Genomic DNA, 21,996 nt, shown 5'->3' on the forward strand with positions numbered 1-21,996 from the left:
CCACGACCCGCACCTCTCTTTGATTGGCCTGACGGTGGGTGGACCCCAGCTCGCGTCGCGCGGTGCCTCTCAGGGTTATCCATGCTAAAACGGTTTCGCGGAGATCAACGGTCTCGATCGAGGGGATCTCCATCCACGCCGGTCGATGATATCGAGGGCGGAGGCCGCCGACTCAACGGCCTCGTTGCTCCTGCGGAGCAGTTTAGCGACTGGTACACGGGCGTGGGCCACGGGATGCACCTCGCCGAGGAAGCCGAAGTACGAAATGACCAAACTACCCCTCCTTCGCATTCGAGAGCTGGCTCGTGCGGTGAGAATAAAAAGGTAATTTCGATGAATTACGAAGGTAAACGACGAGGAAAACGAAGTAGCCATCGACGGAGACTTCGAGAACGACGATATTTTTACCCACCGATTTCGTAAGTTGCACCCGTCCCACCTTTCGTTCCACCGACCGCCGTCGGTGCGCTCTGAGGCGCGCGAAGAGTAAGGATATCGACATTGTCACTTCGCCCACGTCCTCTCTCGTCGCACACGAGACGGGCAGACAGAGTTCCGAGTTCTCTTGTCCTCACCGCATGCGTTTTATATGCGGTAAGCGGGCTCGAGCCGTTGGATTGTCGAGTCGGTGATCTCGATGCAACTTCAACGGCGTGTGATCCACCGCATATGTGAGGGCACCACTTGGCTTTCGAAGTACTTTCACGTCGACCGGATTTGACCGCACTTCTGAGGTCGATTTGATTTGGGGGGCCTCGGGTCCGGTACGGCACCCGATTCGCGGACTCCACCGCGGATTCCAATCGAGCAGAGGCGCCCTCGATCCACGGAAGGGAACCATCCGGTGACTGGCCCCACGTACCCACCCGGTTCTTCCCCCCCGCCCCCACCTTCCGCGGTTGTACCGGCTCGGTCGGTCACCCGGCGTTTGAATTCCACGAAAAGATCCTTTGCCTGTTGGCTCGTAGATTACCCGACTCTACACCGTCCATCATTGTGGGTTCCATTTTGTCCTCGAATCACAAAGCAGGTGGCCGGGACGGGCACGACGTGATCGTTTTACTGATGCTAGGGTCTGCTTGCATTTGGGTCAAATTTCAAGTGCGTTTCATTTCGAACTGGGTAAAAATGGGGGGTGGTGGGGGGAAGATAAATCTCTCACGCAGAGAGCATAAATAAATGACTGAAATTTGGCTGTCATTTGGGCAAGCGTTTCATTTTGTTTTCGTTTGGGGGTGCACCTGATACCCGAAGACCTCTCTCCTCTCTCCTCTCTCCCTTGGTGGGCTTCGTCTGCCTCCTACCTGGGATCGGCGAGCTCTCGGTAAATCAGCGACGGTGACGTGCAAGGTGCGCCGAGCTATCCTGCTGGATGGCCGATCTCTCCATGAGCTCAGGGTGTTTGCTGCCGCCTGCTGGTTCTACTCCTAGGATAGCTGAAGGATCCGGCGGTCTCGAGCCCATCAGCGGTGCGTCGACTCTGGTTTCGACTGCTTCGTAGCTGATTTCGCTCGTCAGCGGACGTAATCTGTGGGTTTTCTCAGACGTCTCATGCGTCATTTTCGGATGTTCAATCTGATTTTGTTGACTTCAGCGATGATTTCTAAGAAATGATGAGGTTTTCTCCGTCGCGTTTTGGTTCTTTTAGGATTATTTCCGCTAGATGGGATGGCAAAGGCTAGATTATTCCGGTTGCTTTTAATTTGGATTGTTCCTTCAAATTTGTGGCCAGGTTTGGCAGTATAATATTTCGCTCTTTTTGAAATCATGCAAAAGTCTTGAGCTTTCGTGATTCCTCTTCATCTCTGGTGTTCAAAAGTGCACCATATCGTAGTGCTGACCACATAATTTCCCTAACTATTCTTTAGAGTCTTTCATTTGTATCGATTTTAAACAATCTGAAGTAGCCAAAATGAGATTTTGTTGATTCTTCTCATCGATCTGTACGTTTCCAGGCCTAGTTCCGGCAGATCGCAGCATGTGCGGTGGTCCGGGCCGCTTGAAGTCCTCAGCTTCGTCTTCGTTGTCGCCGTCTCCAACCTCACAGGAAGAACATCAGCAACGCTCTCTCGCCGCAGGAATGAGTCGACTGACCGTAGAGATCGACTCTTTCTCCTTGAGCCTTCTGGAGCTCGCCGCTAACAACGATGTGGACGCCTTTCGGCTGTTTCTGGACCGCGACCCGTCGGCCGTGGACGAGGTTGGTCTCTGGTACGGCCGAAGGAAGGGCTCCAACCGCATGGTCCTGGAGCAGCGGACTCCCTTGATGGTGGCCGCCACGTACGGCAGCCTCGACGTCCTCAAGCTCATCGTGTCCCTGCCCTCTGTGGATGTCAACCGTGTCGCCGGACTCGATGGCACCACCGCTCTCCACTGCGCTGCTTCCGGTGGATCTTTGGAAGCTGTTGATGCTGTGAAGATGCTCCTTGCGGCCGGTGCCGATCCCGCTTTGGTGGATGCAAACGGAAACCGCCCTGCCGATGCTATCGTGGTGCCTCCCAAGTTGCCTGATTTGAAGACTGGCCTTGAACAACTTCTTGGAAGGAGCACAAATGCGTCGGGTGGCTCAGATAACCACCACCACCCTCTTCGCGTGATGACGAGTTCGCCGAACTCCATTTCGCCGCCGCTTTCTTTGTCCCCTGATGAGGAAGGGTCGCCGTTGTCCAACTCGACTTCCTCCCCTCCGATGGCGAAGTTCCCTGACCTTCCTCCGGTGGTCGTGTCCGAGAAGAAGGAATATCCAGTGGACCCATCTCTCCCGGACATCAAGAACAGCATCTACTCCACAGATGAGTTCCGCATGTTCTCGTTTAAGATCCGCCCGTGTTCTCGGGCATACTCCCATGACTGGACCGAGTGCCCCTTCGTCCATCCTGGTGAGAATGCCCGCCGGCGTGACCCCAGGAAATACCACTACAGCTGCGTTCCGTGCCCTGACTTCCGGAAGGGGGCCTGTCGGAGGGGAGACATGTGCGAGTATGCACATGGGGTGTTCGAGTGTTGGCTTCACCCGGCACAATATCGCACGAGGCTCTGCAAGGACGGGACGGGCTGCTCTCGCAGGGTCTGTTTCTTTGCGCACACGAACGAGGAGCTTCGTCCGCTTTATGTGTCTACTGGCTCGGCTGTGCCCTCTCCCCGGTCATCCTCTGCTGCAATGGAGATGGCTGCAGCGATGGGGCTCATGCCTGGGTCACCATCCTCGGTCTCTGCTGTTATGTCACCTTTTACACCGCCCATGTCACCATCAGCTAATGGCATTGGTCACTCTTCAGCGTCTTGGCCGCAGCCAAATGTGCCTACGTTGACTCTACCTGCAAGCAATCTTCAGTCAAGCAGGCTGCGCTCGTCTCTCAGTGCAAGGGACATGCCGGTGGATGACCTCTCAGTAATCTCTGAGTTTGATACCCAACAGCTACTTAGTGACCTGTGCTACTCCCGTCCAAGTTCATCTGCTGGGAATCGGTCCATCAGAACCAAAACCTTGACTCCTTCAAACCTTGATGACCTTTTTTCATCTGAGATAGCCTCGTCACCAAGGTATAATTCTGACCAGGGTAGTATTTTTTCTCCATCTCACAGGACCGCTGTATTCAATCAGTTCCAGCAGCAGCAGAGCCTCCTCTCTCCAATCAACACAAATGTGTTCCCCCCGAAGGCTGTCGATGCTCAACATCTGCCTGCCCATTCACCTCTCTTACAGGCCTCGCTCAATGTCTCTTCTCCTGGACTCATGTCTCCACGAAGTGTTGAACCTGTTTCTCCAATGAGTTCGCGCCTGGCGATGTTAACCCAAAGGGAGAGGCAGCAGCAGTCACTCCGAAGCCTGAGCTCTCGTGATCTTGGTCCCATTTCATCTCCGATCGTGGGTTCTCCTGTTAACTCATCGTGGTCGAAGTGGGCTTCTCCTTCTGGTGTTCCTGATTGGGGAGTTAACAGTGAAGAACTGGGACGTCTTAGGCGATCGTCTTCCTTTGAGTTGCGAGGAAATGGGGAGGAACCTGATCTGTCATGGGTACACTCACTGGTGAGGGAATCGCCAACTGAGAAAGTGGCATCTGTTGCCACGGCTCCTACAGGTCCTACTGGTGGTGCTGAGTGTTTGAATTCAAACGTTGAGATGGATGGGCATGATCAAGCTGCGGTACTTGGTGCATGGCTTGAACAGATGCAGCTCGATCAGATAGTAACCTAGGGGAAACCCGAATTGTCACTATGATGTTAGATGGGAGGTATTTGGTAGTAGATCAGTAGCTAACTAAATTCAGTAAACAATATTTTTTGGTTAGTTGGGTGGTAAAGAAGGGAAAGAAGCAGGAAGGAGTAATTTCAGAGATTCATTTCTTCAAAAACAGATTTATTGTTACTTCAAAGAGTTCCCTCAGTTCAAAATTGGATGGGGTTTATTGCTGGGGTTTATGAAGGCCTAACCCAGGTGAACTGCCTTCCAATATTTTGTACCTTTTGCTTCCTTTTTGTTTTGTTTGTAATCTCTAAACTTTAGTAAATATTTGATGGTAACTAAACTTTGTTCCCGTTTAGTTGATTATAATATATTATCTTTGGATGAAATGGAACTGGGTAGATCGACAGGGAGGGGGTTGGAGTGCATGGTTTTTGGGAGTTGACCAGTTTCACTTTGCTAGGATAAAGATCTAGAAGTTTGCTCAAAGGCTTTTGTTTGGGACTTTAACAATTGCAGCTGTGGTGAATCAATGGGTGCTAAAGTTCTCTGCAGAACAATCGCAATTGATCAAAGGTGCCTGTTGCGGAAGTTCTCTGCTTGTTGTATTATTTGATCAAACATTACCAATATTTCTGTTCCATAGTTTTTTGGTATCCATACTAATTTGAACCGTAGTTATCTTCATCATATCCTTTTATGTTTGTTTACCTGTGGGGTGATAATATTCTCACTGATCCACATGTGCAAAGGGATGATATCTGTTTCTTTTAAAGACACATTGGAATCAGTGGTGGTGGGGCAATCTATTGGAAATTCTGGAACAGCTGGGTTATCTATGCAAGGTGTGCCATCTCATCTTTATTCCTTATTTAGTGGGCATCTCTTGTGTTGGTGAATGTGGATGGATTATGACACACCTATCCATGCTACCCTGATGTGGATTCAGAACTTACATATTTGTTGTATGTTCCATTAAAAGCATTGGTGAAGTTGGTTTTGATCTTGTTTTGTTTTCTGCTGGAGTGGGTGGATGCTCAAGCAAGTAGTTTTTGTGATTGGAAGTACTTTTGTTGGACACCATGATTGGGGTGCAATTTGGAGTTGTGTTCACCAAGCTCTCTAAAGATCTCATCCACAATGTTGTTAAAGCTTATGCTTTATCCTGACCTTGTGAATATGATAATGCTTTGGATGCCTGACTTTTTAGATTTGGATTGTGATCATGGAATATCATGAGTGGTGTTCTTGATCATTTTGTAAAATTCCCACTCTAAATCTTGATCTGCATCTTGGTGAAATATATGCATTTTATCTTCAGATTTGAACTCCTATTTGTAGTACATGTGAATTGGAACAATTCCTATTTGTAGTAGATTTACTCATCAATGTAATAACCCATGGATGGTTTTGGTCTTTTCTTAAAATCATTTTAGGTAATAAATTAAGTATTTTCTTAAAATCAAGAAAACATGTTCTTAAATACGAAGATCAAATAATATTTATTAATGTTAACGAAATAAAAAATATTTTTATAAATTATTTAATTAATATTTCATATATAATCTTTTAATGATATGTTCTATGAATTAGATTAGAATTTCTGTATGTAGCATATCTTCCCTAACCTCACCTATAACATCCCCAGAATGGTAGGTAGGGTTTAAAGGTAACAGTTGTACTGAATCTATCAGTTAATGTAACAATCCACAACAGGTCATCAAGATGCTGCACAGGACATTGTACATGACAACAAAATCTAGACTCTATTAACCATATAGATGACATGTAAAAAAACTGCTATGTGTTCTTTAAACAGGCCTTCAATATTGTCAGAAGCTGGTCACTTTCTATGTTGCCATCACATATGTTGATAATATGGGTGTGGGCAGGAGATTCATCCTTTATTGATGGCAAGCATCCATCTCTTTTCAATCCTTCTGATGAGTTGGTGGTGGTGTGGAGATGGTGATGGGACATCATCTAAAGCTTTGGTGCATGCACCTAACTGCAATAGAATTGGATCTGTGGCAGCAGGAAGATCGTGGCTGGTCACCGGAATGTCTTGGTCTGGGGAAAGAAACCCTGTGTGTGCATTAAAGGCCATTCAAGGAAGATTTTGGGTATTGTTCATCTGATTTCCTCTTAACAACTGTTTCTGTGACCCTTCTTTCTTCAGTTCTTCTTGCTGTTGACGTAACTACTCTATGGTGGGTCTCTAATGTCATGTGTTGGGCCCTAATTGGGCGGTCCATTGACAAGCTGACACAATCATGCCCAACTCGGTGCTCACCGTTGGTCCTGTCCGTCCCACAAGCTCCTCTCGTTCCTGCGTCGACGGACCCGCGGCGCATGCTTCCGTGCTTCCAACTAGAAGAAATTAAGGCGGTCATGCATGGAACGATGCGTCAGCTAGAGGTGTGGTTTTCTATCGCCTAAATTTAATTATTCGATGCCATGTCGTCCTTCTGTTTGATGGAATGCCACACCGAGTTTGTAGTTTGCACTCAAGCATGTATCGAAGCAACTCGTCGAGTTCGATACATGTGTTTCACTTTTTTGTAGAATCTTACTCTTCCATGTCATTGATTATTTGTTGCAACTTTGCCTGCGATTCTATTAGATTAGGTGCGCCCTGAGGGATATTTTAGATTAACAGCACTCAGTCGATCAATTGGCATCCATCAGCTCTGATGTGACGCGAATATTCTTTGTCATGCTCGCTCAATGTTCTGCAATAACCAACAACTGCATTCTTCTTCATTGTTATCATTTTCTTTTGTAAGTGGCTGTTGTTTTTGTCTTTCATTATGATATACTGTACATTCATTGAGACTCACAAAGCAGACTTGTCGTTCCCCCTATCATATCTAAGGCAGAAACTTGGCTTTTGTGTCATCGAATGACATCTCCCCCTTCACTCCCAGTCTCCAAATGCCTTTTGTTTTCCCCTATCTCATGGATAATATCGTGTGGAGTGAGCACTTGAGGCCACAGGATTCCCACTGTCCTGCACGGCACGCAGCTGACGATAGTTGGAAACTAATATTAGCTTCTTGTTATTCTCTCATTTTTGAACTTATCTAATAATTGACATATCATCTAAAAGTTCTTTAAATATGGTATATTATCTTTTAATATGGAGTCATAAATTCTGATTACTTCATATCGAATAATCTGACTTGATAATTAGATTGAAATAATGTTTTTTAAAGTGTCTTTAAACACTTCTGTAGCATGTGTTCCTGTGATTTATTTTTCCTCTCTGTGTGACTGACTGGATTTATGCCATCTAATTTACCAGATCCAAGTCGCCAATGATCTTGATATGCTATTCTTTATCCGATGTATTGTTTTTTTGACATGCTTTTCATGTTTACCCTCTAAATTTAAGTGTGGTGTATTTACTTGGCCCTGTAATTTATGTTCGGTAGACGATATCAATACCTTTCTTAAGAAAATTAATGATAATTTTGTTATTTCATATTTTTGTGCAAGATTTTAGCTCGAAATAACTATTGACAACAATTATTCATAGCTATTTATGATTAACTTGAGTTTTCAAATGCATCTCAGGTAAATATGTTATTTCCTAACCTTGTAAAGATAGCTCCTAGCTGTTGTTGTACTGTTTTTTCTCTCTATATCACATGCTTGGAACAGTTTACTATGTTCAATATCATATATTTTAGAATAATATAATGCTTTTACCAGTTCTATTTCTGTTGTATATTCAACCAAGATTCTCAGATATGCAAAAGCAATAATACCTATAGCTGCACAATGTTACTTGCAATCCGACAATATAAAGAATCTAAACTGAGAATCCATATCTAATATGTTTGAGTCAAGATTTCAGATTGAGCATCGAATCTATTTAAATGAATTCTAATCCTTGTTTAAAGTCGCAGGTCGGATTTTAGATGGACTATCTCTGGAAAATCTCGGCACACATATTTGTCCTTCCAGAAAAAAAAAGGAAGCAGAAAAAATCATATATTTTTGTGATGATTCATGTTTTGTCGTCATCAGGAAACTACTGAGGAAATCTAATGGCGATTGGGAAGGCCAGCGATGCCTTTCTTTCTCCCTCTGGGGTCGCTATTATTGTCCGGGTGATTATATAGCCCATTGCCGCTGCTTCCAGTAGCAGCACTACGCCGACACAAACGAGGGAGGCCGGCGAAGAGAACGCCATGGGTGTCAACGAGCAGCTGCTGCAGGAGGAGGAGGAGAAGAGGGGCGTGGTGGCGGTGAATCCGAAGCCGAAGAAAGGGCTGGTGTCCGCGACGGTGGACCTGATCGAGCGGGTAATCGTGTACCTTATGCACGATCGCAAGACGCCTCTCCACTACCTCGCCGGAAACTTTGCCCCCGTCCGCGACGAGACCCCGCCCTGCACCGACCTCCCGGTTCGCGGTACACTCCCCGTAAGTCGATTCCCAAACCTCATTCGTCTTATCTCAGTTTGCTGTTGTTTTCTTTTTGTTTCTTGTCTCGATTTTCTTGGGCATTTAAATCTGCTCTATTTCTGTATAATTCTGGTTTGGCTTTGGATTTAGAATCGGTTTGGCACGAAAAATGGAATCTTTTCTTGACCCTGGATGATGTTGAAAGGGAATTTTCTGTTCTTTCAGCGTAAGATTTGGTTGAGAGGATAAACATTTCTTGGTTTTGTTATGGAAAAATAATTTAATTTATTTCCTGGACGTTAAATTGGACTTATTTCTTGACAAACAAACCTTTCTGGTGGAAGAATTCTCTGTTTCTTCGCACTACAGAGGGATTTCTTGATTATATCTAGGAACCCTCTTGGTGATGTGATTAAACTATTGATTAACATGAGTTCTTGGAGGGTAGATTTTTGTGAAGATTCTGAACTGTGAATGTCCTAGTTATCAGGAATGCTTGAACGGGGAGTTTGTCAGAGTTGGACCTAATCCCAAGTTTGTTCCTGTGGCTGGATACCACTGGTATTTCTCTTCCTCATCCTAACGATTCCATTTGTCTGAAATTATTAAAGAAGTACAGAACGTTCTTGTAGATTTTCTTGTTTTCTATTGCTTGCTTAATGGACATGAACATATCTTTTTCTTTTTTACTTTTTCCTATTATTTTTGGTCTTTTTTTGCTGAGATTTGTTGAATGGGCTACCAATATTTGGTACGGATACATGCTTTTCAGAGTTGCTCTCCTGTGGGCATGTGATCAGCATGTGAATTAATCCACGTCTCGTGTTGTTTTATATATTCTTCATTAGCAAATTCAATGTTTTATATAATTTCCACCTTTACCCCTCTGAACTGTGGAATTTTGCTTGTAATAAGTTGCTCACGTATCCAAGTTTGGTAATACTTATAAATGGAGAAAAATGTCCATGATTTTTGGACTTTAACATTATTTTACCATGAAATTGCTGCTACTATATTAAGGACATGTCTTGTACTTCTTGTCCCGTAGCATTTTGTATGTAAATGCTACAGCTAATTAGTCTTCTACTACATGCTTAGAGACATATTTCTTTCACTAATATTGTGAAATGCATCTAACTCAAGATTTTCTGGAAGTGAGAGCAAGAATTGGTTGGATGTATCTCATGAGATTCCATTTGAAGTATTCTCATGATGATGGTCAATTTGTTTATTTGACATCTATCTTTTCCCATTTGTGCAGGTTTGATGGTGATGGGTATGTGCTGTATGGCCACTTTGTTCTGAGCAGCCTAATCAATTATTCAGCTATTCAAAGAGTTTTATTAGATCTAGTTGTTACTATTTCTAATAGGAAGAAATAGAGAATGCTTATTTATGATGGATCCACTGTTTTAGTTTATCTTTGCTAGTTCCACTTCTGACATGTGTTAGTAATTTGTGTGCTAAGTATATTTGTCAGAGTTAGTTAATAGTTTTTACATGTTGTAGCAGGATAGCCATTCTCTAGAAGAGATTTTGCTGGCTGTGAGACATCATAACTCAGTACTTGCTTTTGGGTGATATTGGATTTTGTTATAAGAAATCGATTATGATACGATTCCCTCAGATAACAAAAATGAGCTTGCTCATGGATCACCAGTATTCCACTTTATGCCCTCTAAAAGTTTCTTTGACGAGTTTATATTAGCACCACAATTAATAGCATCTCAAGGTACCCACAGGTGCTTGTCACGTTTTTGTACCTGGAATATTTCTCTTGTTTTTCATGAGATAATGCTATGAACACCCACATCACAGTCTATCATCATAAACTTAATGTCACAGATTGGTAGTTGACTAGTCGAGCAATTATAACAAGATCCAAATGGCTTGCAATTTTTCAAGGATTGAGTGTCATATTTGTGCTTTAATGCATTCTCATTTTCTTTCATTGATAGCCTATGATAGTCATTATTTAAAACCATAAAGCTTGTGGGTGACTCCGACAGCCTTTTAATACTCTCTCCCTTGTGGTTCATGTGGATGTTCATGTATATTTTAGTCTGAAATCGGGGAATATATATATATATATATATATATATATATATATATATATATATATATATATATATATATATATATAATTTTTTTTTGGGGACAAAGCTTTTTGCTCTAGGATGAGACTAATGATGTGGTACTTAACATACTTTCCCATAAGCATATATTCATGTACATGGATTGCTCGTCCATGAAGTTGTTTTGTATTTCTTCTTGGCACCTGCACATGCAAAATGAAACTTGCAATTAAAGGTGGTGTAGAATGAAAAGCAAAATGACAGGTGATATTTGTCGGCCAATATGAACAATTTCAAGGAATCAAATACTGGTTGGGCTGGTACATATGACTGCTATTTACCAGTCTGACCAAGGCTACTAGATTATATAGGTTGGTAGTGGTCGTGTTTATTTTTTCTAATGGTACCAGATGCTACAGGTTGTGTACTGGTTTGACTGGTTGCAGAAATTGGTATCAGATCGAATTTAAATTCTTGAACAATATATTACTATGTGAGGTTATATGATTACAAAATGCTCACCATTGTATAATCCAATAACTTCCTACATGCTTATGTATAGAGTATGTATGAGAACTCGATGCTTATAAATATAAAGATAAAAGGTATAAGACTCATGCAGGATTAAGTATTCATCAAAGGATAGAGGCCCATTAGAGAGAAACATATTAGATAATCTTCATAGGACCTTCATCTGAACTTTATCAGCTCCTTAATGTTGTATTTTCAATGTAGATAACCAACTATTCATTGGTTCTGGTGACAGAGGTCATCTGGATGATACAGTTCTGTATAATGAATGCATGATGATGCTCATTTGGAATTTTGCAGAATGATTCACGGCATGCGCATCAAAGATGGAAAAGCAACTTATGTTTCACGTTATGTTAAGACATCACGTCTTAAGCAAGAAGAATATTTTGGAGGAGCAAAATTTATGAAGGTAAACTTGTCTTGTGTTAGACATGGTCCATATCACAAACATATTTGGTTGTTAGCAATACTTAAGTGATAAACGATACATAATCACAGATTATGTATGTAATAGCTTAAATTTTTCTTTAAGAGATCCAGGTTCTTATTACTTGCATATGTACTTTTCAAACTCTTCCAATTTATGTTTGGAGCCTTGCTGCATGATTTGAGAGTAAGTGCAGATACTCTTATGGGGCCTGGATCTGTTAGGGTGTGTGCCCTATTGGTGTTAGGCTTGTTTTGCATGTTGTTGATGTATCTGTAGCCTTCCACTGTCTCAGAGGGGAATGCAATTACAATAGTCACTATCATCTACAGCTTTACATTGTAATATTTCAGCAGTAGGCTTGAGAATTCTTTTGTAGTGTATATTGAGAATGACATCCTTTATTCATGGAAAGATTGAGCTCCAATTTCATTAACATAATATTTGCTAAATGAACACTTAAGTGAATGACCATTTAATACTGTTGTCTAAATGGATTCTGTACAGCATCTCAACTTCAATCTTAAATCTTATGGTACAACAAGGCGATGTGAAGTTTTGATGAACCAAGTGTCACGCACATGCGGCTCCATTGTCTTGGGGTATTTGTACATGTCATGTTCATTTGACATGGTTATAGGATTTCTAATCACATGCATATTTACCTGACACATTCTATAATGGGCCATGGTACAACATATTATCTCACTGCAAGATCAGCTACGATAATTAAACGAAGTTAAACTCTAAAGTGTGCTCATAGAAGTAGTGTGTTTACGACCAAATTAAGTTAGGGCTAGAGATTGTTTAATTAGTCAACATTGTAGATCAAATAAATGTATGCATTATAGCTAGTCAAAATTCCTAGTCTCCAGGCAACCTTTTTGTTTTCACACTTGAGTAAACCTCCCGTGTTTTCAGTTAAAATAACAACAGGTGTTAATGCAAACTAATAAGATTCTATGAAATTCTATTTTTGCAGTAAAGCATTCTTCTTATGTTTTCAGTTTGGTTAACAAAGGAAATTTCCTCCATTGAGTTGATCTTTTTACAACTATTCTTGGCATTGCTCACATATTTAGAAACCAACACTCCATTTTCAAGGTAAAACTTCCTCGAAGTTAAATGGGTATCCTGTTAAGTTTGACTCATTGTACAAGAACTTTTCATAAGACTGTGCTGTAGGATAAAATTGGGTTTTAACCATGCAAAATATGAAATAAAATTATAATTATAATAGTTACCTTAGGTAAAAGAAAATATACTGAAATTTACTTACATATTTTACTTCTGAGAGAACTTGTAATTTAGAAGCTACAGAAGATTCCTTATATGAATTTATCTATGGTAAGTTGTCTCAAGCAGAAATTTTGCACTGCAACAAGAAAGAGCATCAATGAACACAAATCTTATGGTATTGAGCATTTTCATGACTTGTTTGTCCACTAATTAGCAGGGTCTACCGTACCGAACTGTACCACCTGGTACGGGCGGTACGTACCAGTCTGACAGGTTGTCGGTACGCGGACCGCCTGTTACCGGTCCGAGTGTACTGTAGCAATATAGCAGTGTTACAGTACTCGGCACACCTGAGTGTACCGCTCGGTATACCGTACCGTACCGGTACCGAGCCCAGGTCGAAATACCGGTACGGTACGGTACTGCGAACCTTGCTAATTAGTACAATTAGTGATGCTTACTTGGGGAAGTAATATCAGTTGATGATTGTAGTTGTAAAATTGGTTTACCTGGTGGATGAGTACATAAGTTATGAATTGCTATGCTCATGAGGTATCCTCAGTATTTTGCCCCTCATAAAGGAATGCCTCAGATGTGGCTGTGGCTAGGTTTCATTGGTGAAGTTAGAAATCAGGAACAATCTCTCCACCATAGGGTAAAAAAAAAACAATCTTTTAGTTGAGTCCAGCAAAAATTTAAGGGATAATCAGTTTTCGATTGTCTACCTTGTTGATTAGAACTGAAGCAATAATTTATTTGTTTGGGAAGTCTAGCCATCAATCTATTGACTGCTCTTTGTGTTCCAGTCCCTGCTTGTTGTCTGCTTCTTTATTTTTAGACTTAAAAGACATTTATAGTTCTTCACAACCTTACTCTTCAAATGGTCTAAACAAGAAATAATTGTCTTAATACCCAATGCTTCTCCTATGTTAAATAAATTTGGACATGAGCCTCTATGAGTTGATAATGAAGATCTGGGAAGAAAGATTTGGTGGTAATGTTATTTGTGGAGTGTCTATGAATTGCTTTAATGCTGGTTGTGCATCCCCTGTAGATTGGAGACCTTAAAGGATTGTTTGGATTATTCATGGTCCAAACGCAACTTCTCCGAGCAAAGTTGAAAATACTGGATGTTTCATATGGAACTGGGACAGGTACTGTTTTTCCTATGAATCTTAGAAACATACAGCTCTAATCTTCAGATGCTATGTGGATGAGATTATTAGTCTTGACTTTATTTGATGTCACCTGTTTCCAGCTAATACAGCTCTTGTGTACCATCATGGGAAACTTTTGGCCTTGTCAGAAGCTGATAAGCCATGTAAGTATCCTAATAACTTACTGTGTTGTTTAGATTTGCAGATTGATAATTTTATGGTTATCTGCTTTTTTCAGAGTATTAGGATGCTTCAGTTTATATTGGTGCAAGTGCATTTGCCTACTCTTGTTCATATCTGTATTAGTTGGCTCAAGGTTTTTAATGACAATCATTGGTACATACCAACGACCAATATTTTACTAGTTCGACCAAGGATTAGAACTAGACCATATAGGTCAGGTGTGATCTTCTTTTTTATGTTTTTCAGTAATATGAATGATTCAAGTCGGGCTTAGTATATTGTTACTGCACCAATCTGCCCGGTTACCAAAACTGTACCAAAAATGAGATTTAAATCCTTGAGTCAGAATCTGATCCTTACAATCTCATATCACCTAACTGAATGATATCTGAGTTCTTTTATTCCATTCTAGATATTGTTAGGGTTCTGGAGGATGGAGACCTGCAAACACTTGGGATGTTAGATTATGACAAGAGATTGGCGCATTCATTTACTGCTCATCCGAAGGTTGACCCTGTCACTGGTACGAAGCCAAAATTTTGTCTGTTGCTTACATTATACTAGTAAAAGTGCTTCTTGATGTACTTTTGCTCTTTAATGCAGATGAAATGTTTACCTTTGGATATTCACATGTACCTCCCTATGTTACTTATCGAGTCATTACCAAGGACGGTGTAATGCTTGATCCGGTACCAATAACAATACCAGATCCTGTCATGATGCATGACTTTGCCATCACTGAAAACTATGCCATCTTCATGGATTTGCCTATGTATTTCCAGCCAAAGGTACAGTATTGTTATATATTTAATTTTTCACATTTTTTAAATTAGTCATAAGATTATGCTATTCTAGCAGATGGGTTCCGTGGTGATACACATTGAATTTGCTAATGTTGAAATGGAGAGCTGTTAATGGTAGCATGCTACTAATATCTCGTTATATATTTTAACTGGTTTCAGGAGATGGTGAAGGGAAAACTAATATTTAATTTTGATGCTACAAAGAAATCTCGTTTTGGTGTACTTCCAAGATATGCAAAGGATGAACTGCATATTAGATGGTTTGAACTTCCTAATTGTTATATATTCCATAACGGTGAGTCTCTTGTCCATTAAGGATGATCATGTCAATTTCTCTGTAAATCATCTTTGGGGTTCTTGTAGAGTAACTCGTAGTTGCTGATGATTTTATCCTGAATCTTAAGTCCCTCCTAAATTTGTTTCTAAAGAGATTTCCTATATCTTCTTTGTTTTTAGACTTTAAGGGCTTAAACTTATTTTATTCCACACCCTTGTTGAATAACCAGCTCATTTTGCTATGTCCAAGATCTCACTATTTTCAAAAAGTTTCAAGGATTAACATATGAACAACCAAACCATGCCTGAGCTTGGGTGGTTGTGTTTGGCATTTTAATTTTCTATATTTCGACATGCCCTACATGATGAGTTCCTTTGTGGTACGGTGGAGTTCAGTAAATTCGAGTGATTTTGACCGACTCAAAGTAGCAAATAGCAAATTTGTAATAATGAATAGTACAATCACTTTTAGCATCTTAAAGGCAGGACATATTCTGGATGCTGATGTATAAGTGCGTCAAACTAGGTAAAGGTTTATACTTAATTTTTCCTTCTTTTGTCGAGGGATCTAAGCTTCCTGATACAACAGTAATCATGGAAAATTCCTCTTATTCATTTTTCTTCTTTCTTGCCCTTTTCTCCCTCCTTATTCTGCTGTGGATGGTCATCTTATGAGTGAGGAGAATGTGGAGTAAATTAGTGACGAGTGACTTGATGGATTTCTTGTCTTCTAAGATTTATACAAATATTTGGTGGTTGTAATACTAAAATTATCATTAATTTTTGGTGGTTGTAATGGATTTCTTTAATCAGCAAATGCCTGGGAGGAAGGTGATGAGGTTGTTCTAATCACTTGCCGTCTTCAGAATCCAGATTTGGACCAGGTCAATGGAGCTGTGAAAGATCATCTTGAGAATTTCACAAACGAATTGTATGTCTCTGAATGTTTTATATTAAATTTTATTATCTTTCTGCTCTTTAAATGCTGTTTTAATATCAGGTATGAGATGAGGTTCAATATGAAGTCTGGTGCTGCTTCACAGAAACAACTGTCAGTCTCTGCGGTCGATTTCCCTCGGATCAATGAGAGTTACACGGGCAGGTATAACTTGTTTTCTTTTACTTAGTCCATATTAAAATGTTGACTTTGAATTGGTGGGTTTAAGGTTTAGTGATGTTTAAAAAAAAAAAATGGTGTTTTGGCCTGTTTTGCTCTATCTTTCACCAGGAAAGTGGAAGACTAATTGCCAGTACCTTTGTAGGTTCAATTTTTCATATATAAAAGAGGGGCAGTTTATTTGCCAGACATCACAGAGTAAAATTTTAAACAATAAAATTACATCTCGCACTCTATTTTGTGGTATTGCAAGTCCACCAAATCTTCTCAAGATTACATTTTGAAGTCAGCCTCAAACTCCATTAAGTACCTTAATTTTGGCTTGAAATGTAATATTTAATTACATTGCAATGTGTAATTTTTGACACATGATATCTGAAAATTTTCGCCTAGCAATTCTTGTGGTGGTGTTGACCTTCCAATGTATTGATTCATGGTTTGTGCTGAGATGCGGATGGAAATAATTGGGTGAAATTGTCCTTATATTGAAGTTTAGTTTCTCTTTGCTTTTCTTGATGCTGGAAAAATGTCACATTATTCTCTTATCATAAATTGGTAGAGGCGCAAGGAGAAAAGGTTATAAAATGGCTAAATAAATATATCCTTGGATAAATGTTTTGGGAAGATTCTGCAAGTCATGAATAAATTGGTTTATTTTGCATATAGTCTAGGTTAACAACCTCAGAGGACTAGTGCTCTTATGTCTAAATACAGTTTTTTTCTATTGGTTCTTCCATAGTTGTCTAAATAAAGGAATTTAATATCATCTAAATCATGTTTTTAACTTTGTGATGCATTCATTTGGGTTTCAGGAAGCAACGGTATGTCTATTGCACCATACTTGACAGCATTGCGAAGGTAAAGGGCATTATCAAATTTGACCTACATGCTGAACCAGAACTTGGTAAGAAGAAGTTAGAAGTTGGAGGAAATGTAAAAGGCATCTTTGATCTTGGACCCGGAAGATATGGTTCTGAGGCAATATTTGTGCCTCACAAACCTGGTTTCTCATCAGAAGAGGATGATGGCTACCTAATATTCTTTGTACACGATGAGAACACAGGGTACTCTCTCTCTCTCTCTCTCTCTCTCTCTCTCTCTCTCTCTCTTTATATCATTCAATCTTGTCACTCGGTTAATCTTACTCTAAAAATGACAAAATGGTTTTGCTGATAATATGCTCTGTTTTGCCACTGAAGGAAATCTGAAGTCAATGTAATAGATGCGAAGACGATGTCTGCTGATCCTGTTGCGGTTGTGGAGCTTCCGACCAGAGTTCCCTATGGATTCCATGCCTTCTTTGTGACGGAGGTCAGTAATGTTCTGAATAGTTTGACTGCTGCTTTTCCTTTCAGTTCTACTCTGAACCTTAGAATAAATCTAAATGAAGATAAAATTAGTAATCACACATGCGTGATTTGCTAGTCATTGATTCAGTTAGGTTTTAGATGTGCTTCATTCTTCTGATTGCTGCTGACCTGCCACTGACCAACCAACACCACAAATTAATTGTGAGCTCTTGAATCATCAGCATTCTTCGATCTACTACGAATAACATCCAACATATGGATTGGAATTAACAGTAGTCACAAGCATCTGCTAGTTCTTTTAGAACATATTTTCAGATAATGTTGATCAGATCCTTGCAACTTTTATCTGATGCAGCAGCCATCAGATAAATTATGCTGGTGATAAAATATTTATTTTTACCTTCAAATTCTCATATAAAATTCTTTGGTGACTCGCAGGAGCAACTTCAACGACAAGTAGAGGCATAATTAATGGATATGCCAACACCTGAGAAGACCTGAGGGTTTGCAGTAGAGTTCTAAGCAATCACATGATGGCTTCACATTGTAATCCTTATTGCCCACTGTCTTCATCCTTCGACAAATCGCACTGCGTGATCTCATCCATCTCATTAGAATAATCGTGTATGGTCAGTTCTACTGTCGGAGAGTGAATGCTGCAAACCTTGCATCCTTTGTCTCAGTATCTGTGGTAAAAGTATACTAAAGCCTTCGTTTCTTTCTGGAGTTAATAAGATGTGAGATAGATGATGATTAGAGCAATAATGACGATAAGACATGGATTAACGTTAGCTACGCCTGGATGATGTCTCGCGTCTCAATTGATCTGACAGTGTCTGACCAAAACAGATCGAAACATCGATCGAGACATATTAACATCCTACACGAGCTTGATCCTTTGCGTCACGCCAACATCGATATCAGACATTACCAGGAGTACGATTATGTTCCCTGCCAACGGACACATTAGGCAACGATAACCTTCCCTATAAATACCCTTACGTTCAGAAAAAAAAAAAAAAAAAAAAAAAAAACAAAGACAAAAAACCCATAAGACCCGACCCGACCTGTGTGCAGGGACGAAGATAAAACGTCTCCCACCACGTGCCCAGATGGGGACGAAGATAAAACGTCTCCCACCACGTGCCCAGACGGGGAGTTCTCTTCCAGAAGAAACAACTGTCTCATCGCGATCAAACCACCATGGTCAACCACCTCAACAGTCTCAATGATCGCTCAGAAAGATCCCCAATCATTCGGACCCGAATCTAGCACGGTCTAAGGTTATTGACACCAATAGATGAGACAACAAAATATGGAAGACACAAATATCTGCTTATTGGTAGAATTGTTTATTAGTCTCTATATTTAATGTCGGAAAATGAATTTTAGGGAACGATCGTAAGCATTATCATTACGTGGATTATTTTCTGCTAACGGGTTGGATCACATCCTCAAACTACAGCACCAAGATTACACGTACGTGGAGATGGCTTTAGGTTCTCTGACCGGAACGCGCGGCCTCCTTCGCTCTCTGTCCCACCTCCCCCACCCTTCGCTTCGTGTCCTCCATCTGCTCCGGCGTCCTCTGCAACATCCCTCTCGCCTGGTTCAGCAGGTACCCCATCGACGACAACCCCGTAAGCCCGAAGGCGCCCGACGCCAGGAACCCGGTCACCGCCAGCGCCACCAGGAGCGCCGCAGGCACCACCACCGGGCTGAACAGCAGGAACAGCGGCGTCAGCACGGCGAGCCCTATCAGCGAGCCGACGAGCGTGAGCCCCGCGAGGGCGAGTAGGCCGCCGCCTAGGGGGAGTAGTGTGGCAACCGCGAGAGCTTGAGAGGTCGAGGGGCCTTTCTCCGGCAGGTGGCCCTTCACGGCTTCAGTCGGGTGCCGCTCGCGCTCGCTGTCGCCCATGGTTTGAGGGGAAGTTCTCATAGAGAGAAGGATATGGACGGACGATGGAATTGAAGGGAGCGTATATAGAGAGGGAGAAGGGGATGGACACGTGGGGGAGAGACTGACGCGTGGGAAAGAGAGGTGAGCTTGTTAGGCTTGACGTGGAGATACGCTTCGACACACGTCTGTTGTGGATGGCCACGTACGAAGGGTGAAGCCATGCAATGTGTCGCATGAACCCGACTTGAACCGTCGACGAACCACGTGTGGCTTGAGCCGGTTTGATACGCGTAAGATTTTAGGGGATCTTTATTTACCTTGTAGACTTAAGTGGTTAGGATAAATTTAATTTTATATTTAAATTTTAAATAAATTGTTTAAATCTCTTGTAAGTAAGACTTATTTTATTGACAAAATGCATCAAGGGATAACTGTGTTGTTACATTGAAGCCTGATGAGTTGGGTTAGCTCGGCTCAATTTAACGTCGAAAGTATAGGTCCTTTTTGAGGAGCTGACATGAAGGACTATTGTAGAGAGCTAGCCTGAGGTGTGGGCGTAGAGTGCTTCTCGTTTATGAAGGGGGTGAATTGACCTTGGGAAGACGGTCCGCTTGTCCGTGGGAGTTGTCTCACAATGATTCCTCATATATGCCAAGGATCCTGCACGACAGACGAATATCGGGAGAGATTTAGGTCTCGATGTGACCCCTTTGATGCTTAAATTAGAGAGATAGGAAAAGAGTGAGTTGGCTATATTATGAAGAATATGATATTAGGAAGAATTTTTATACCTGGGCACCTGGTGGTGAGGACAGAGATTAGTGAGAACCCCCTATCTTGCTCATCGGGTTCTATTAATGGAGGTGACTTTACCAGCACGTCATCCTGAGGTCGATGTCGACATAGAGCCGTTGGGATTGATTTAATACATTTTGTCATGACCCGAACTTAATATGTTAATTAGCTTATCAAATTCATTCAATCCTAACGCATTAACTAAAATACTTAAGCTAAAATTAATAAAACTTTCGTTACATCCTTATAAGTTAATTTTACTTTTGTCCATTTTCAATATAAAATTAATAAAAGTTGTTGTATTGATTGTATTTATTTATAAGACTAAATAAATCTACTATCATTAATTTATACATAATATATTTTGAATCACATGATTCAAATATTATATTAATTCCAATTGAATAGAACTTCCCATAGATTTGGATCCTATCCAAATGCATAATTTGTGCATACACACAACATGGAGATGCCATCTCTGTCATCAGAACAGATTTCCGAGCTCTCTCTCTCTCTCTCTCTCTCTCTCTCTCTCTCTCTTTGTGGTAGTCGCGTTCATGCATCGGCTCTCAAACAGGTGGCTTCTCATGTGAGAAGGAGGCAATGGCGGTGGCAGTCCAGAAAACGCAACCCAAACGTGTTGTGCCATCAAACTTCCTTCCTTCCTTCCTTCTCCTCCGACAACAGATCTCTCGTACATTATACTGGACAACTCCCACGAAGTTACCGCGTCCATAGGAAAGGAAGAAGATGATCGAAACCACCTGTTTGAATCGTCTCGATTCTTCTTCACCGTACCTTTTGAGGTTTTCTTTTTTGTTTGATCCGTCCATTTGGTCCACAACTGCACCAGGAAGAAGCTTCAAAGACATTCAAACCAAAAAGGTGGAGCTTTTGACGGTCAACGGAAGGTAGCAGCACGCCACTTCTTTTATCTTCACGAGAAACATATCGGATGGCGTGTAGCATTCATTTATTCTAATCTTAATTGAAGTTGACTATGATTTCTTTCTAATCGCATTGTTAATTGATGATGTCCTGATCATGACTCGGTTCATATCCATATGCGTAGAATATCCCTCCGCGACGTGGTTAGAACAAAGGGATCGATGATAGTTGATCTATCCAAAAACCGAGATCATATGGGATCGTTACGATGAGAACCACAGTTGATGTTGTTTCTCGATGAGAAGAATATTTCATGTTGCATTACTGACAGTGAGGCAGAAAGAAAGCACAGTGACAGCACTAAGAGACTTTAGAAAGGCTTCGACACCAACCACTGCTTTCCCTGACGAATCTGTCCGTCCGAGTTCCGCCGAGACGACCACAAGCCAAAAGTCTTGCTGTTCTTTCCAAGCCCAATTCTCTTCCGACGACGGAGTCTTCAGTCAGCAGAAGACCGATGAAGCTGCCACTGACATCCCGACCATTTTCTCTGTCATTTATTGGGAATATAAATCGATAGATTGCGTTCCGGATTGAAAAAAAAATCAAGCTTTTTTATAAATGATGAGGTATATTTTGGATCCAAGATACATCGCAATCGGTAAAAACTTCCGACATTGATTCGTTGACCAAG

General features: G+C 41.2%; 3 protein-coding genes across 5 annotated transcripts; 2 read left to right on the forward strand and 1 right to left on the reverse strand.

Moving 5' to 3' along the window:
- Nucleotides 1–1,203: 1,203 nt before the first annotated feature.
- LOC135634088 (zinc finger CCCH domain-containing protein 24-like) lies at nucleotides 1,204–5,506 on the forward strand. 3 transcript variants are annotated; one of them, XR_010495239.1, is made up of 3 exons: nucleotides 1,204–1,469; nucleotides 1,956–4,438; nucleotides 4,589–5,506. XR_010495239.1 is itself a non-coding variant. In XM_065144280.1 (2 exons), the coding sequence occupies exons 1-2, from the start codon at nucleotides 1,373–1,375 to the stop codon at nucleotides 4,196–4,198; spliced, it is 2,340 nt and encodes a 779-aa protein (XP_065000352.1). In that variant the 5' UTR covers nucleotides 1,204–1,372; the 3' UTR covers nucleotides 4,199–4,575. The 3 variants fall into 3 exon arrangements, 2 of the variants coding, with proteins under 2 accessions (XP_065000352.1, XP_065000362.1); XM_065144280.1 differs by lacking the exon at nucleotides 4,589–5,506 and having other exon boundaries at nucleotides 1,956–4,575; XM_065144290.1 differs by lacking the exon at nucleotides 4,589–5,506 and having other exon boundaries at nucleotides 1,205–1,530; nucleotides 1,956–4,575.
- A 2,761-nt stretch (nucleotides 5,507–8,267) lies between these two features.
- On the forward strand, nucleotides 8,268–18,437 carry LOC135634134 (carotenoid 9,10(9',10')-cleavage dioxygenase-like). Its single transcript, XM_065144384.1, has 14 exons — nucleotides 8,268–8,616; nucleotides 9,089–9,159; nucleotides 9,860–9,874; nucleotides 11,505–11,616; nucleotides 13,928–14,027; nucleotides 14,132–14,194; nucleotides 14,626–14,736; nucleotides 14,817–15,001; nucleotides 15,176–15,311; nucleotides 16,106–16,223; nucleotides 16,293–16,394; nucleotides 17,222–17,473; nucleotides 17,609–17,720; nucleotides 18,158–18,437. Exons 1-14 carry the CDS (start codon nucleotides 8,383–8,385, stop codon nucleotides 18,185–18,187), a joined length of 1,641 nt encoding a protein of 546 aa, XP_065000456.1. The 5' UTR covers nucleotides 8,268–8,382; the 3' UTR covers nucleotides 18,188–18,437.
- Nucleotides 18,438–19,033: 596 nt separating this feature from the next.
- Nucleotides 19,034–19,953, reverse strand: LOC135634158 (oleosin H2-like). Its single transcript, XM_065144419.1, has one exon. It carries the CDS (start codon nucleotides 19,656–19,658, stop codon nucleotides 19,215–19,217), a length of 444 nt encoding a protein of 147 aa, XP_065000491.1. The 5' UTR covers nucleotides 19,659–19,953; the 3' UTR covers nucleotides 19,034–19,214.
- Nucleotides 19,954–21,996: the final 2,043 nt, after the last annotated feature.

The sequence above is a fragment of the Musa acuminata genome, chromosome BXJ1-3, assembly GCF_036884655.1.
Source record: "Musa acuminata AAA Group cultivar baxijiao chromosome BXJ1-3, Cavendish_Baxijiao_AAA, whole genome shotgun sequence".
In the NCBI taxonomy this organism is placed as follows: Eukaryota; Viridiplantae; Streptophyta; class Magnoliopsida; order Zingiberales; family Musaceae; genus Musa; species Musa acuminata.

What these genes read in the sequence shown, in the direction of transcription:
- LOC135634088 (XM_065144280.1), top strand. Translation starts at nt 1,373, where the DNA reads ATGGCCGATCTCTCCATGAGCTCAGGGTGTTTGCTGCCGCCTGCTGGT. An exon ending in CGGTCTCGAGCCCATCAGCG is followed by an intron (nt 1,470 to 1,955) that starts GTGCGTCGACTC and finishes GTACGTTTCCAG; the next exon opens with GCCTAGTTCCGGCAGATCGC.
- LOC135634134 (XM_065144384.1), top strand. Translation starts at nt 8,383, where the DNA reads ATGGGTGTCAACGAGCAGCTGCTGCAGGAGGAGGAGGAGAAGAGGGGC. An exon ending in TTCATATGGAACTGGGACAG is followed by an intron (nt 14,028 to 14,131) that starts GTACTGTTTTTC and finishes ACCTGTTTCCAG; the next exon opens with CTAATACAGCTCTTGTGTAC. An exon ending in ATGCCTTCTTTGTGACGGAG is followed by an intron (nt 17,721 to 18,157) that starts GTCAGTAATGTT and finishes GGTGACTCGCAG; the next exon opens with GAGCAACTTCAACGACAAGT.
- LOC135634158 (XM_065144419.1), bottom strand. Translation starts at nt 19,658, where the DNA reads ATGAGAACTTCCCCTCAAACCATGGGCGACAGCGAGCGCGAGCGGCAC.